Source organism: Micropterus salmoides, unplaced genomic scaffold, assembly GCF_014851395.1.
Source record: "Micropterus salmoides isolate LMB-PRFRI ecotype aquatic unplaced genomic scaffold, ASM1485139v1 Ms_hic_scaffold_1, whole genome shotgun sequence".
NCBI classification, from domain to species: domain Eukaryota; kingdom Metazoa; phylum Chordata; class Actinopteri; order Centrarchiformes; family Centrarchidae; genus Micropterus; species Micropterus salmoides.
In genome coordinates this window covers 44,943,350-44,957,022 of record NW_024040040.1, presented here as the reverse complement: position 1 = coordinate 44,957,022, position 13,673 = coordinate 44,943,350, and the positions used below count along the sequence as shown (strand labels likewise).

Below are 13,673 nucleotides of genomic sequence, written 5' to 3'. Positions count from 1 at the left end.
TATGGCCCTCTGCGCCTTCCAAAGAACCCCTGACATCAAACAACGACCAGGGGTTTTCTGTTCTGCACACAAAAGATAATAACACACACAGAAAAAAAACACAGCAACAAAGGTAAAAATATGCAGCCTCACCCTTTGCGGAAGAATCTTGTCTGCCATTTTCCTTCTCTTAGCACTAGAGAGAGGGAGAGAAAGACAGAGAGAAAGAGGAAAAAGAGAGCATGTTACTATGGTGACTGATAGCGTAGCACCCAGGCCATCTGCTAAAATGCTGGGCCATATCCAGCACCCCAGCATCCCAGCTGTGTGTGCGTGAGTGTGTGTGCGCTCTTGTGTTTGTGTGAAATGCAGCCGTCCACCTGGAGAGTGAGAGCCTCCCAACAGCCAAAAAAGCGTCACATCACACATCTCTTGCCTGACATGTATTCGCTGCACACACACACACACACACACACACACACACACACACACACACACACACACACACACACACACACACACACACACACACACACTCTGCACTCTGGGGTCGTTGCAGCAGCTCTCGGGTGGTGACATGATGTGTGTTCAAGAGCTCTTGGGAATGCAGAGTCTTCGAGATTAGGAGAATGTATATATGTGTGTGTGTGGATATTTTCATTCATGAATTCCTGGCATTTCCTGCTTTGAGAGAACAACATTTGTTTGCCAATACCATGAATTTTTTTTTATCTTATACTTACCAAGGAGAGACCAAGAACAATAAGACAATCTGTGCCAGGTTGGTGCCTTTGTCAGAACTTACTCACTAGCTGACACTGATTAAAAAAACAACACTACAGCTTCCTTCTCTATTCCTTAATTATTCAGTCTGTGGACACACTACACTGCAAAAAGAGCAATTCAAAAACAGTCAGCATAACTTATTTTAGGATCATATCTTGCCTTGTGCGCGTTACATCCTCTCTGGAAAGCTCCGAGATGTGTAAAAAAAACAAAGGTGTTATTGTCTTATTTCAAAGATTTCAGATTCTTCTCTATGGTCCTGTTTTAGGTTACACTCTTCAATTTAGCTAAATTAAAAAACAAAGTACTTTGTTTGGAATATGTCAAATGTCACTGCTTTTATCAAGTTTGTTTGCTGAGATTTATATGAGAAGATTGATACCACTATCCCATCTGTCCGCTATATAAAAGGCAACAGCCAGCAGGATGTTAGATAAGCTTAGCATAAGGACCAGAAACAGTGGGAAACAGCTAGCCTCGCTGTGTCTGAAAGTAACAAAATACACCTTCCATCATTGCTAAAGCTCATTAATTAACACCTAATATCTTCTTTGTTTAGCTACAAACACTGAAGTGTTAAAATGTAGTGGTTTTACAGGGGGTTGGTTAGCGCTCCCAAGCCAAAAAATAGTCTGGCACATACAGTAACACCCTGTAAAACCATAACTTGTAATTTTTACACTTTTTGAACAGATTTAACATACAATATATAACTTGATAAGAAGTTAACTTTAGACTGCCGAAAGGAGGATTTTGTTATCTTCCAACAGAGCCCAGCTAGCTGTTTCCCCGTGTTTCCAGTCTTTGTGCTATGCTAGACTAACTGGCCACATATTTTAACATCCAGGCACGATAGTGTATTTGATCTTCTCGTGTGACTCTTTGTGACAAAGTGAATAAGCACCTTTCCCAAAAACGTTTCCTTTAAAGGGTAGCTAGTCTTTCTATGCTAGTTTAAAATCTTACCTGACTTTTTGTTTGATATGGAGGACTGAGTCTGACATAAAGGGAAATAAATATAGAAATGAATAAATGCTGAATAAATAAGCATCCGATTAAATGCACAAAAAAACACGGTAAATAAATGTAGGCAGTAATTAAATTATACAATGAAACATAAATGTATATATCTCTTTTAATTAGCTTCTTTATTTACTTACCTTTGTAATAATTACCTTATTTATTTATTGTCCATTATAATCTTCAACTTTATTTATTAAGTACTTCTTTTTTATTTATTTATTTATGTGTGTTTTAATATTTTTGTCTGTATTATTCTTTCTTTGCATTTCTACCCTGTTTATTTCCACAATGGTTATATATTTCTGCCTGCTCTTTTTACATTTCTCTATGCATTTCTGCCTTATTATGCAAATGAGGAGGGGCTGTGTCTCAAGGGGTCAACTTCTCCCCTATTGGTGGACCAGTCAGATGACAGAGGTCGACTCTAAGTGCACACATCAACAAGCTTTCTTACATAGTCAGATGGCTTCCTTCAGTGAACTGAGGTGTTTAGCTACTCTATTTGAAGACAATACTACCAGCCATGTCTTCCTTCTTTTTTTGTTTGGATGCTCTGACACAGAACTGCGGGAAAGTGAGCTGTGTGGTTGTTTGTGAGAACCACATGGTCAGCTAGCCGCAGCTAATCTGTAGTGCACTCGTATTTGAGCATTTACGGTAAATGTTCTGACACTTTTCAGCTCCTTGCTTTCCTACTATCAGCTGCTGTTTCAACAAAGACGGCATTCAGGGTTAAATTCAACCGCGGTGTTGTGTCGGGAGATGCAGTGACTTAACCAGCGGTGAGTAAGAAATACTATGAATAATACATGTAATTTGTTAAGCTATAAGGAGAGGAAAAGTCCTTGCCGCTAGGCTAATTATAGTAGTGTAGTGTTAAATGCCATATAGGCTAACGTTAAAGCTCAAGCTAGTAATGATGACTAACAAATCAACTAATCTTGACAGTTATTATGCTTATTAAGCTGAATTTATGCTTCTGTTAAATGTGATTGCAATTAAGCCATGTTTTATGTGTGTTAATGGAGTCAATTTAAAGTTAACTTTACTGCACTTAATTAAACATTAAAATGAATGTAGGCTTGTTACTGTTCTTCTTCTTTATCTTCCACAGAAGACAGAGGAGGCAGCATGTGGTGAACATAAGCATATTCATCAGAGGACAAGAAGAAAGGAAGAAGAAGGAGGAGAAGGAGAGAAAATACCCCCCCCCCCAAAAAAAAAACAAAAAAACAATTCCTTTTATATTTCCCCTTACATGCCTTGTTGTTTATGTTTATGTGTAGGTACAGTGGAAGAATGGGAGAACAGCACATATCTCGTTACTGTGTGACTGTAGAGCATGGGAGAACAGGGGGTACTTTTAATACAGCCCACACCCCTAATATTACTGTGTAACTACAGGATAACAAGTGGAGAACATTCAAGATTATGAGAACATTTAAGATTAAGAGAACTGTCTGCATAGTTTATTCATCTTGTGCAATTTGTAAAGAATGAAAATAAATAGGCCTACTAGGCTTCTCTCTACTTTGACATTTAAAATTAGCTGTGTTTGATCCACCTTCATACACGTGAACTTACTACATTACTGTATAACTTGAGAAAGGTAAATTGTTTTCTGCTCCAGCCTGCCTACATGAAAAAACTTTTTACGGTCACTATTGTGGATTAAATGGGCACAGCTGCTGCAGTGCAGGATGAACGAAGAATAGATCAGTTTCTCAACTTATTATTCTAAATCATGCAATGAAGTAGAAGAAATACATAATAAATCCTGGGACAAAATCCTCACAATTGACCCTTCCCTAAGCCACGCCCCCCTTAGTTACTGTTGAAAAAGCGATCTCAGAAAGAAGAGAGTTTTGCAATTGCATTGTGCATTTGAAGTTTGTATTCAGGCTGTCAAACAGATGTGAAAAAATAAAGACAGAAGCCAAAGCCTACCGATCACAGAGTAAAAGTGAACCACCAATTACAGTATTATTGACTATTGAGAAAGAAGACAACGATATTAAGGATCAACACTTCTCCTGTACAGCTCGGTAAGTCTCTGTTCACTATTACAATCATTACAAAGCAGAACAGTTGGGTTATATAACGTTAAATTCAGTAGTAAGTTAGCTAGCGTTAGCTAACTAACATTACATTAGAAACAATAGACAGCCAATATTTTTGTGGATTTGTTTTAGGTTTTGGAAAGTGAATAATTCATACTTCTCCCTTCAACCTCTCTGGGTAGTGACTGTAACTATTAAAAGTGTCCCAGGAACTGTGTCTGACCATATCTTACAGCAAAAAAAGCAAGAAAACGACGGAGTCAATGGAGCGCAGCCATGAAAGTGTCGGATCTCAGTTCGAGCGAGGACTACACTGCGCTGTGATTGGCCAGCTGCGTATTCAGATGATGTCATTGTTTATTGTCAACTGTTCAGTTCTGTTTTCCTGCACTGTAACCAGTAGGTACCTAGAATTTTAAGTTTAATACTTGCATATTGCAAACCAAAAGGAGAGAACATAATCAAACAGTTGTTGCCACTGCTCTTTATTCTGGATTAACTGTATCTGGAAAAAAAAAAATTGACCACTGAATCATATGATTGTGAGTCAGTTTAGTTTTCATTAATGCTAAAGTAGTTGCCTTTACATCCAAAGGTGTCTTTGAGGGCGAACTGATAAATGGTAACCAATCTGTTAATGATCACTGTGGAATGTTGTGGAACTCCAGGATGTAGCTGTCCACACATACTGTACAGTATGTAGCCTAATGAACAATCCTTGTGTTACAGCTGACTTGGGCAGTGAAATGTTTAACTTTTTAATTCATGTGGTCCTAGTTTTCCACAACTCAAATCAGAATTTAAGGAGAAATGTGTTTTATAGCACCTCAAGAAGACTTCCTGTCAGAAAGGAAGGCATTTCAATGTACAACTGCAGTACTTCAATCTAAGTAAAGTAATTTCTCTAACATTTTAGTGTTATTTCACTTTTAATAGGCACATGTAAAAAATTTTATACTTCCTGTGTATATAATCCAATTAATCTTATTTTCATACTGTGTATATGTTGTGTTAACACCTTATTTTGAAAACCGGACGTGACGTGTGTGTCTTAATAATTTCACAGAGTCCGACGTAATTTGATAAATTATGTTGTATGTGGTGCAGTGGTTAGCACTATCGCCTCACAGCAAGAAGGTTATGGGTTCGAACCCCGGTTGCCCCGGCCTTTCTGTGTGGAGTTTGCATGTTCTCCCCGTGTCGCGTGGGTTCTCTCCGGGTGCTCCGGCTTCCTCCAACCATCCAAAGACATGCAGACATGTCTCTAAATTGTCCTTAGGTACATACGAAAAGAAAGGAAGACATGGCTGATAGAATTGTCCTCAGATAGAGTTGCTAATCACTTCAATTAAAATACTAAAGGAAGACATCTCTTGTGACTGTGTGGGGAGAAAGAATTGTTGATCTGCCTGATCCACCAATAGGCGATAAGATGACCCTGTGACACACAGCCCCTCCTCATTTGCATAATGAGGCAGAAATGCAAGAGAAATGTAAAAAGGACAGGCAGAAATATATAACCATTGTGGAAATAAACAGGGTATAAATGCAAAGGAAGAATAAAACATAAAAAACACATACAAAAATAAATACATAAAACAAAAGTAATTAATAAAGTTTAAGATTATAACGGACAACAAATAAATAAGGTAATTATTACAGGTAAATAAATAAGGAAGCTAATTAAAAGAGATATATACATTTATGTCTCATTGTATAATTTAATTACTGCCTACATTTATTTATTTACTGTATTTTTTGTGCATTTTATCAGATGATTATTTATTTATTGAGCATTTATTTATTTCTATATTTATTTCCCTTTATGTCAGAATCAGTCCTCCACAGTTTGATACCAGGTGTGGACGATATGGATAAAACCTTTAGGCCATTTTATATCGTGATATCTATATATATTATGATTAAAGTTTAAATGGTCTTTACATTTTATGGAAAGAGAAAGATTTCTGGTCTGAATTTTTGTTTTTGACTAATCAAGGTGCATGTTGGTTAATAACATTGCCAGCAATGACCTAGAGCTATTACAGAGATAGATAACATGGTATAAACAACTTTACATTTCTATTGAAAGGGATTTTTTTGCAGTGTAGAGAAATGTCCTATCACAGAGCACTGCATTGGTCTGTGAAGCAGTATGTTACATCAGCATGCCAAATACTGAAACAAGCCTGCTGCAAGGAGAATTGAAAGATCCGGGGGTGCATTGCAAAGGAAAACACAAACCTGCATCACAACAATCCGCCATTTTAAACTGTTTTTAAGAGGGTTTTTAGATTGAATTCTTCTCCATTTTTCTGTTCTATCTGGAAAAAAAAACTGTTCCCATCATGCCATGCTCCAGTCCAAAGCATGCACCACTACATTTTAGGGGTCAACTTCTAGGCCCGTACGTATGGTTGGCCAAAACAACTCATTCAGGGAGTGCTGGGCTCAGGTGAAAGGCTAAATAGGCCAGAGTCATCAAACGTAAGAAAACGGACATGCAGCAGAATAAACTCCTACTTTGATCCGAGCGTGGGATCTGATTGGGGCTCTCTCATGTCCATCTGCCTCGCCGGCATCTCATTGGCTCCGGGGAATCCGACTGGCTTCCTAAGAATTGGTGAGGATTCGAAGGTTGTCCGATTAGAGTTGTGGCGAGACACACACTCAGTGGCAGCAAGTACGTTGTCAGAGGGGAAACACCTGGTGGTTCTGGCTGTTTGTATGTGTGTTAAGTTCAAGGGTCTGTTAGTAGGCGCAAACTCTAAAACTCAGACAAGGGCAGGCACAGGGATGGGCGTGTAACTGTGTCCATGCATGCACAAAGTGCAGCAGAGGAGGACCCGGGAGTCGTCCTGCTCATCTGAGGGACACGCTCATTCAACAAAGTTTCTCCGTGAACCAAAACAATCATGCTTCACACACACAGACAGACAATACACCGACAACGGACACGCTGTGAACTTGTGTAAAAGGGAAAGGAGAAAACACGCAGTGTGCCAGTTTAGCTCTTTTGTTCGGCTCTGAATTGCAAATATGAACGTTCCATTGATGAAGTAATGTCCAGTGGGCTCTCAGGTGCAGATGAAGACAACATGCTTGCTATTTTTCACTTTTTCGCTTATTTCCCCAAACCAAATCTTTCTAAGCCTTATAAAGCCAAAAAAACAGCTCCTCACCAGATAATTCTGCTCCGGTCCAGCACTTTAAACCTGTTTCTTTATCACATGAAGCTACCAATGTTCCTAAGCAACCCTACGGTACAAAGGCCAAAATTAACAGCAAAAACCAAGGATCAGAGGTTCATATAAAAGATCAGGGCTTTATAAATAATGCTCCCCTCATGGGAAATAAAAGATGCATGTTTTAGGCCATGTTCAAGGTGACGGCCAACACAGAAAATCTTTGTTAAGAATGTTGTTTGATTACACACTGTCAGAACAGCTTCTTTATATTACATTACAACAGAGCTGCAATGATTAACCAATTAGTTGTTAACTATTAAATTAATCACCAACTATCGTCAAAAAAGATTCCAGTTTCTTACATATGAATTTTTTCTGGTTTCTTTACTCCTCTATGATAGTAAACTGAATATCTTTAGGTTGTGGACAAAACAAGACATTTGAGGACGTCATTTTCACCATTTTATAGACCAAACAACTAATTGATTGATTGATTGAGAAAATAGGATAATAGATTAATCCACAATTAAAATAATCATTAGTTGCAGCCCTACATTACAATCTGCTGTGTGTTTGTTGTTCCCAGATTAAAAAATGTGAAATCACAGAACAGTTTTGCAGAGAGTGTTAGTGGGAAAGCCCCAAGTAATTTCATGTAACTTAAGAAGTGTTTTACCCTCAGCCTTTGTGATGCAACGGCACACCGTGATGAAACACATAGGATAGGAACTACAATAATAAGTCATTGCTTGGTATAAAAACAATCCAAAATTTAGGTTGTATAAAAATGCAATGAGAAAAGCCAGTCAGGGCACAAGAAAACTTTTTTTCCACATGGCATCATCTTTGCCAGTGAGTATGATAATAAGCATCTGAAATGTTATACTCAGGATGATGCTGAAATATGTTGACAGATTTTTGTCACAGAAACTTTTAACGCACACATAAGATAAATCCAACCAGACAACGTTGCTTTAATATGCTTTTTACGAACCATTGTTTCCAGTACTCCCTGCTACAAGACACACTTACCACAGAGGTAAAAGCCTTTTATCTTATTGTGTTTTGGGGTGATAAAAATGTTTTCTGTCTCCTAAAAATTACTTTTATATACAACTAATTTCCAATAGCAAATACATTTTCTATTAACATAATGAGAAACCGTTGGTAATAAATGTATTTTCCTGGTGGGGTAACCACATGTGGGACCTTGGTCTCTAGTGTCAAAGTCCTGTGCCCACCACCCACACTGACCATCTGCCTACGAATTATCTGAGGTATATAAACGTTGCGCTAACTTCCACACACAAAATGTTTCCGCACAAAACATATAAAGTAGTAGTATATAAACACATTTTCTAGTACACAGAGTTTTCCTAACACTATGCAAAGCAAACCCGAATTAAATCCTATTTTAGTAGCAGCTTTGCGTAGAACGCCATTTGTTCTGCAGAGCGAGTGGGACCATAAGGTCTCAATGACACTGCAAACACAGGTGGCACGCCCTCGGCCGGCAGCCGTGTGGGGTCTGAGCTGGATGGAGTAGAGCGGGAGCATCAACTTGTTTGCCAGAGGACACACACTCTCGCAAAGCAGCAGCGAGCCAGAGAGACACCTGGTCAGGTCACCCTGGACCATCGATCAGACCCTCCACAGCCAGCCGGGCCGCTCTGGGGGTTGTGGCCCCGACGCCGGACAACACTTCCACTGACCTGTTCCACAAGCCTGCTTAATTGTAAGTGGATCAATCGTGCTGCAGATACTGAGAGAATGAAACCGAGAGAGATAGCGGTCCACTGAGTGCGCATATCGATCTCCTTTCTAATGACCATACCTGCTGCACACTTGTCTCCTAATAGACATCTGGCCGGGATACTGATGTTCAGATCTTTTGTACATGGTAGTCCAATAGCAGACATCAGATAGTATAACAATAAGCCAATGCACAAAAGTACTAGAGCCTGAACACCTGCAGACAGCAGTGTGGACACCACGTAGACATGACCATGGGGCAAACTAGACGACAAAGACACATAAAGAGTGAACAGGGGGAGAAACATTCGGTAGTGGCAGCACAGAGCAGTGATTAAGGTCAAAACTGTGGCGCAGTGGAAAATGAACAAAAGCTGAAATGACAGCTGAACAGAGACACACAAAGGTCATGGTTTCACTTCTAATCAATACGATCTGATTATGAAGATCAGGCTTTTAGGAGATGACGGTATGGAAGTGGCTTTCGGTGTACCTATGTCCTGTGTTGCTGTAACTTGTGATGATTTTTTGTTATTCATTCATTATATTTACTTATTCATCAACAATCATTTAAATTCTATATTAAAAAAGGGAGAAATGCTCATCATTACTTCCAATGGCTCAAGGTGACGTCTTCAAGTAGCTTTTTTTGTCCAATCAAGGTATTCAATTTACATTTATATAAAATAGAGGAAAGCAGGAAATACTCAAATTTGAGAAGTTGGAACAAGCAAATATTTTATTAGCCATGTAGCATGCTGCTAAGGATGGTTATGTTGGTCTTAGGTCCAGTCTGAAATATCTCAACTATTGGAGCAACTATTGGATGGTTAATGATTCATCTAGCGCCATCATCAGGTTTGTCAATTTCATGTGACATAAATGTCATTCCAATCACCTCGAGCTGTACTTTGTGTTCAGTGCTAATTAGCAAATGTTAGCACTTCATCATTGTACCTGCTAAACATCAGCATGTTCATCATTGTAAGCATGTTAGCAGCTTCACATAGCCGAAAACTGTGAGTTTAATCTGGAATTATGTGATCAGAAAATAAGACCACAAAGAATCTGACCAAGAATTTTATTGCTTTTTGATTGGTGCCCAAAAATACTGTTGTTCGATGCCCAGCTCTTACTACATTGCCTACAAATGATTCATGGCCATTTCCATGTTTGGTTCTGAAGATCGATGCCAATAGGAGAACTTCAAAGTGTTACCACAGCCGTTGTGGTCTACGTGATCTCAACCATTACACACAACAGCAGACATGTAAGGAGTTGCTATATGTAAGCCATGCAGTATGTAGATACAGTTGGAGGTCGGCTGGATTCAGACTCACTTTCTGGTCCTGTTCTGGACGGCCTGCTGCTGCTGTTGCTGCTGCTGCTGCTGCTGGACCTGCTGGGAGGGGGCAGGCCTCTTACGACTGGGCTCCATCACCGGGGAGGGCAGGCCGGGCCGCACCGCCGGGCTCCCTCCATACGGGGGGCCGGGGGGGCCCATTGGAGCTCCCTGGTGGGGCATCCTCGCTCCAGATGGCATGCCAGGACGCTGGGCAGAGGAAGCAGGAGAAAAGACAGGTCACATATATGTAGAAAACATTCTCCGCTGTGTTTTCTGATTAATTATAATCACAAATTAGCGCTTCTAAAAATACAACAAAGGAAACATTAGATCAATCGGTAATTTTATGCATTTCCTTCTGACTGATTCAAGGTGGACTAAGGCGAAGTTTTTTGTAAACACACTGATCCTATCTGACAAAATCATTGTGTAGAGCTGCAACAAAGAGTGTCACATCACCTCCTAATCCGGGCCTCACAGATTTTTCCTATAAAAATAAAATTCTGGTGTCCATTCTGGTGACAGATTAAATTTTTCTCGGGAACTAACAGAATGAAATTGGAATCTCATTGCTTTTGTAACCTTTGGTAAACTTTCAGTAATCAAACAAAAGCTAAGCTGGTAAACATGAACACCCATTAAGCAATTTTGTGACGTCAATTTTGTGGTTTTCTGTGTTTTGAATCTTTTCCATCAGCCATGAAATAAATGGTCTAGTAAAGCTTTAAAAAGTGCCATCCAATATGGGATTTGCTTTTTGTTACATAGTCACATTACATACCAACATGAAACATGGAGCATGTTCTTTTGAACCCTAAAATGTGTGAGTGAAATCATCTGCCAGTGGTGCGAGATACAGATACCATCATTTCAGCTAAAATTATGTGAAAAATAATCTCATGCCTCATTTGTCTTGTTTAAAAGCGACTGTACCGAGAACACGCAGCACTGTTTTGTCTCTCTCTTATTTTCTCTCTTTTTCTTTTGTCTGATTTAAACAAAAACATCTGAAAAATAGACTAAATGAAGATTTTATTGCAGTGTGCAAACTCACTCACTCACTCTCTCTCACAGACACAAACACACACACACACACACACATCTCCCTTAACAATGCAAACAGTGTCAGAGTCCACAGTCCCACACTCCCCGTCTTGATGCCTGGGAACAACTGGGGGACTCTCACCTGTGCTTGTCACTCCAGTGGCAGCAGCTGCCTCCCGCCTCAATTTATTGTCTGTAACCACACTGGGGTTTGTGTGATAGAAAGAAGTTCTTTGACTCCTCTGAACCAGAGCACAGACCGCCTACTGAATGTAAAGAACCCCACCAGAAGGTAAAACACATCTACAGATAATAACCAGTCGTCTAATTACAATAATATATAATATTCAGACATGTTACTTAAATAAAAGTAGCAAGACTGCAGCATAAAAATACTTCCAGAAGTATGAATGTAAGAGAATGGCTCCTGTCAGTATTATAATTTCATATTATAGTATTGGATCATTATTCCTAATTTACAGTGGTAGCACTTTAATGTAATGGCTTGATCAAGAGCGAGCTGATTTTAACTAATTTACATATGGATTACCAAACTACTCCCAACCCCCCAAGGACACAAACGCTCCTGAATTATTTCTTTATCTTGAGGCTTTGTCTTGAAGAAGAGCCATCTTTCCAAAGACAGAGTGAAATGAAAAAGACATTGTTCAACTTCTGATCCTGTGTCTATATGCTAAATATGTGTAAAACAATGCTTATTTTCTCTTCCTGTAAAACGTAAAAATATTTTTGATGACTCAACTTAAAGGTCCTATCCAACATGATAGGGAGTGACAAGCGAACTGTCATTTACAACCACACAGATCCCTATCTGGACATGCAAAAAAGTGGTCCTGGCTGTCAAAGAAGGTTACCACATATGTGCCTGTTTATAATTACTCGTGTGTTGTTGTCTGTTCTCATCTCAGGGCGTCAAATACTGACGCTTTCAGAAAGGCTGACAAAGCGTTATTTGATGCAAAAGGTACCCCTCAGTGTCCATATGAGACGCTCCCGGGCGCGTCCGTATGAGATGCCCTGTCTAGACCCGAAACTATGTTAGTATACAAGGCATTGACAGCTTCCCGATGCCCTTTACCCTAACTATCACAGTGGTGTGTGCCTAAACCTAAGCAGAGACGTTTTATAGAGGAGAAATGCCACTCAATCACATCCTGAATACAACTCTATGGGGAAAGCCCGTAACTGCAAAGATGGCGGTTATCCCGCCCCTCCTGCTAGAAAGCAAATTGTCTGCTTTTAACAGCAGAAGTGGGAAACATATTTCAGCCAATTGTGTGGTTCCACTGATATTAGGGTCTGTTTTACTTAGAGTGCGCATGCGTGGTAGTAGTGACGCATGCATAGTCAACGCGTTCTCATCTCAGTGCGTTATTACATTAAGGTGTAATTATTTTACGCTAAAGGTACCCTTCAGCGTCGGCACCGCTTTCTACGTCGCAGCAACACAAAGGAGGCAAACCCTACCCACCTAGCCCTGTAGGGTTAGCCGGTCGACATGCATAATGTCCGTGACTTAGGTTTAGGCACCAACATTTCTGAGTGTTATGGTAAGGATAGTCCGAAATAGCTGCCCAGAGGCATTGCCAAGATGGCTGCCGAGTGGCATGACCTATAATGACTTTGAGCTAATGGCCCATTTATACTATATCCTGCGTAGGGTCTACGTGCGTACCTATGCCGTAGGCTACGCACGTAGCCATTCATTTATAGTTGGGCATCGGTGTGTCTGTCATTCTGCAATTACACCCCAAACGCTAGTCGCGGTAGCGCTACAGCGTCCACTGCGTTGACTTTTGCCTGGCGAGCCGGCTAACTTCTGGTTTAGCCCTCCGCTAACGTGAATTACGTGCGGCTGGTATAGCCGTTTCCTATGTTTTCGACCGAGTGGATCACATTCTGATCAAATAAGAAATGAAACAAGTCATTTCGCTGGGGTTATGCCGGTCAAATATATTGATCCACCGTGTTACAGCTGCTGTTTTGGCCGCTAGTAAAAGTTACTTCAAAGCACAGGCACTTCCTGTCGGCTTGGAGGCATTGCGAGGCTACCCAGTCGACCAATCACAGTGCTCACTGTCCGCGTCGCCTCGACGTACGGTTACATTTTTGAGGAGGAGCACGTCAGGCAATTGTATGCAGGTCGACCAGCTAACCCTACAGCTGTGCTAGCAGCTAGGGTTAGCCTCCTTTGTGTTGCTACATTTTCATATTGTTGTCATAGTTAGAAATTAAAAATGTACTGTTGAATAAGGTTTTTCATATCTTAAGTATATTCCTATTACATCATAGTGAACAGTTTCATCTCCAGTGATTAAGAGACATTTTTGTTGTCTTTATTTGAAAGATATGGTTGGATCATTTTGAACAGGCAGATTTGCTGTAACCTTTTTTGACTGACAGAACCACTTCTGCGCATGTGCAGAATGGATCCAGCAGGCAGTACAGATTTGGCACTTACAAATACCACTGATT

General features: G+C 40.1%; 1 protein-coding gene across 7 annotated transcripts in view; it reads right to left on the bottom strand.

The window, feature by feature from the left end:
* smarcd3b (SWI/SNF related, matrix associated, actin dependent regulator of chromatin, subfamily d, member 3b) overlaps positions 1–13,673 on the bottom strand; it is a 48,078-nt gene that overhangs the window by 14,208 nt on the left and 20,197 nt on the right. For 4 of the 7 annotated variants that reach the window (XM_038730470.1, XM_038730463.1, XM_038730455.1 and 1 more), the window contains exons 2-4: positions 10,129–10,340; positions 6,372–6,461; positions 133–175 (exon numbers count right to left, since the gene is read on the bottom strand). In XM_038730470.1, coding sequence (XP_038586398.1) covers positions 133–175; positions 6,372–6,461; positions 10,129–10,340 — 345 coding nt within the window. Of the gene's footprint in view, positions 1–132; positions 176–6,371; positions 6,462–10,128; positions 10,341–10,592; positions 10,724–13,673 lie in introns of those variants that run through there. The other 3 variants (XM_038730499.1, XM_038730492.1, XM_038730482.1) reach the window with 2 other exon arrangements.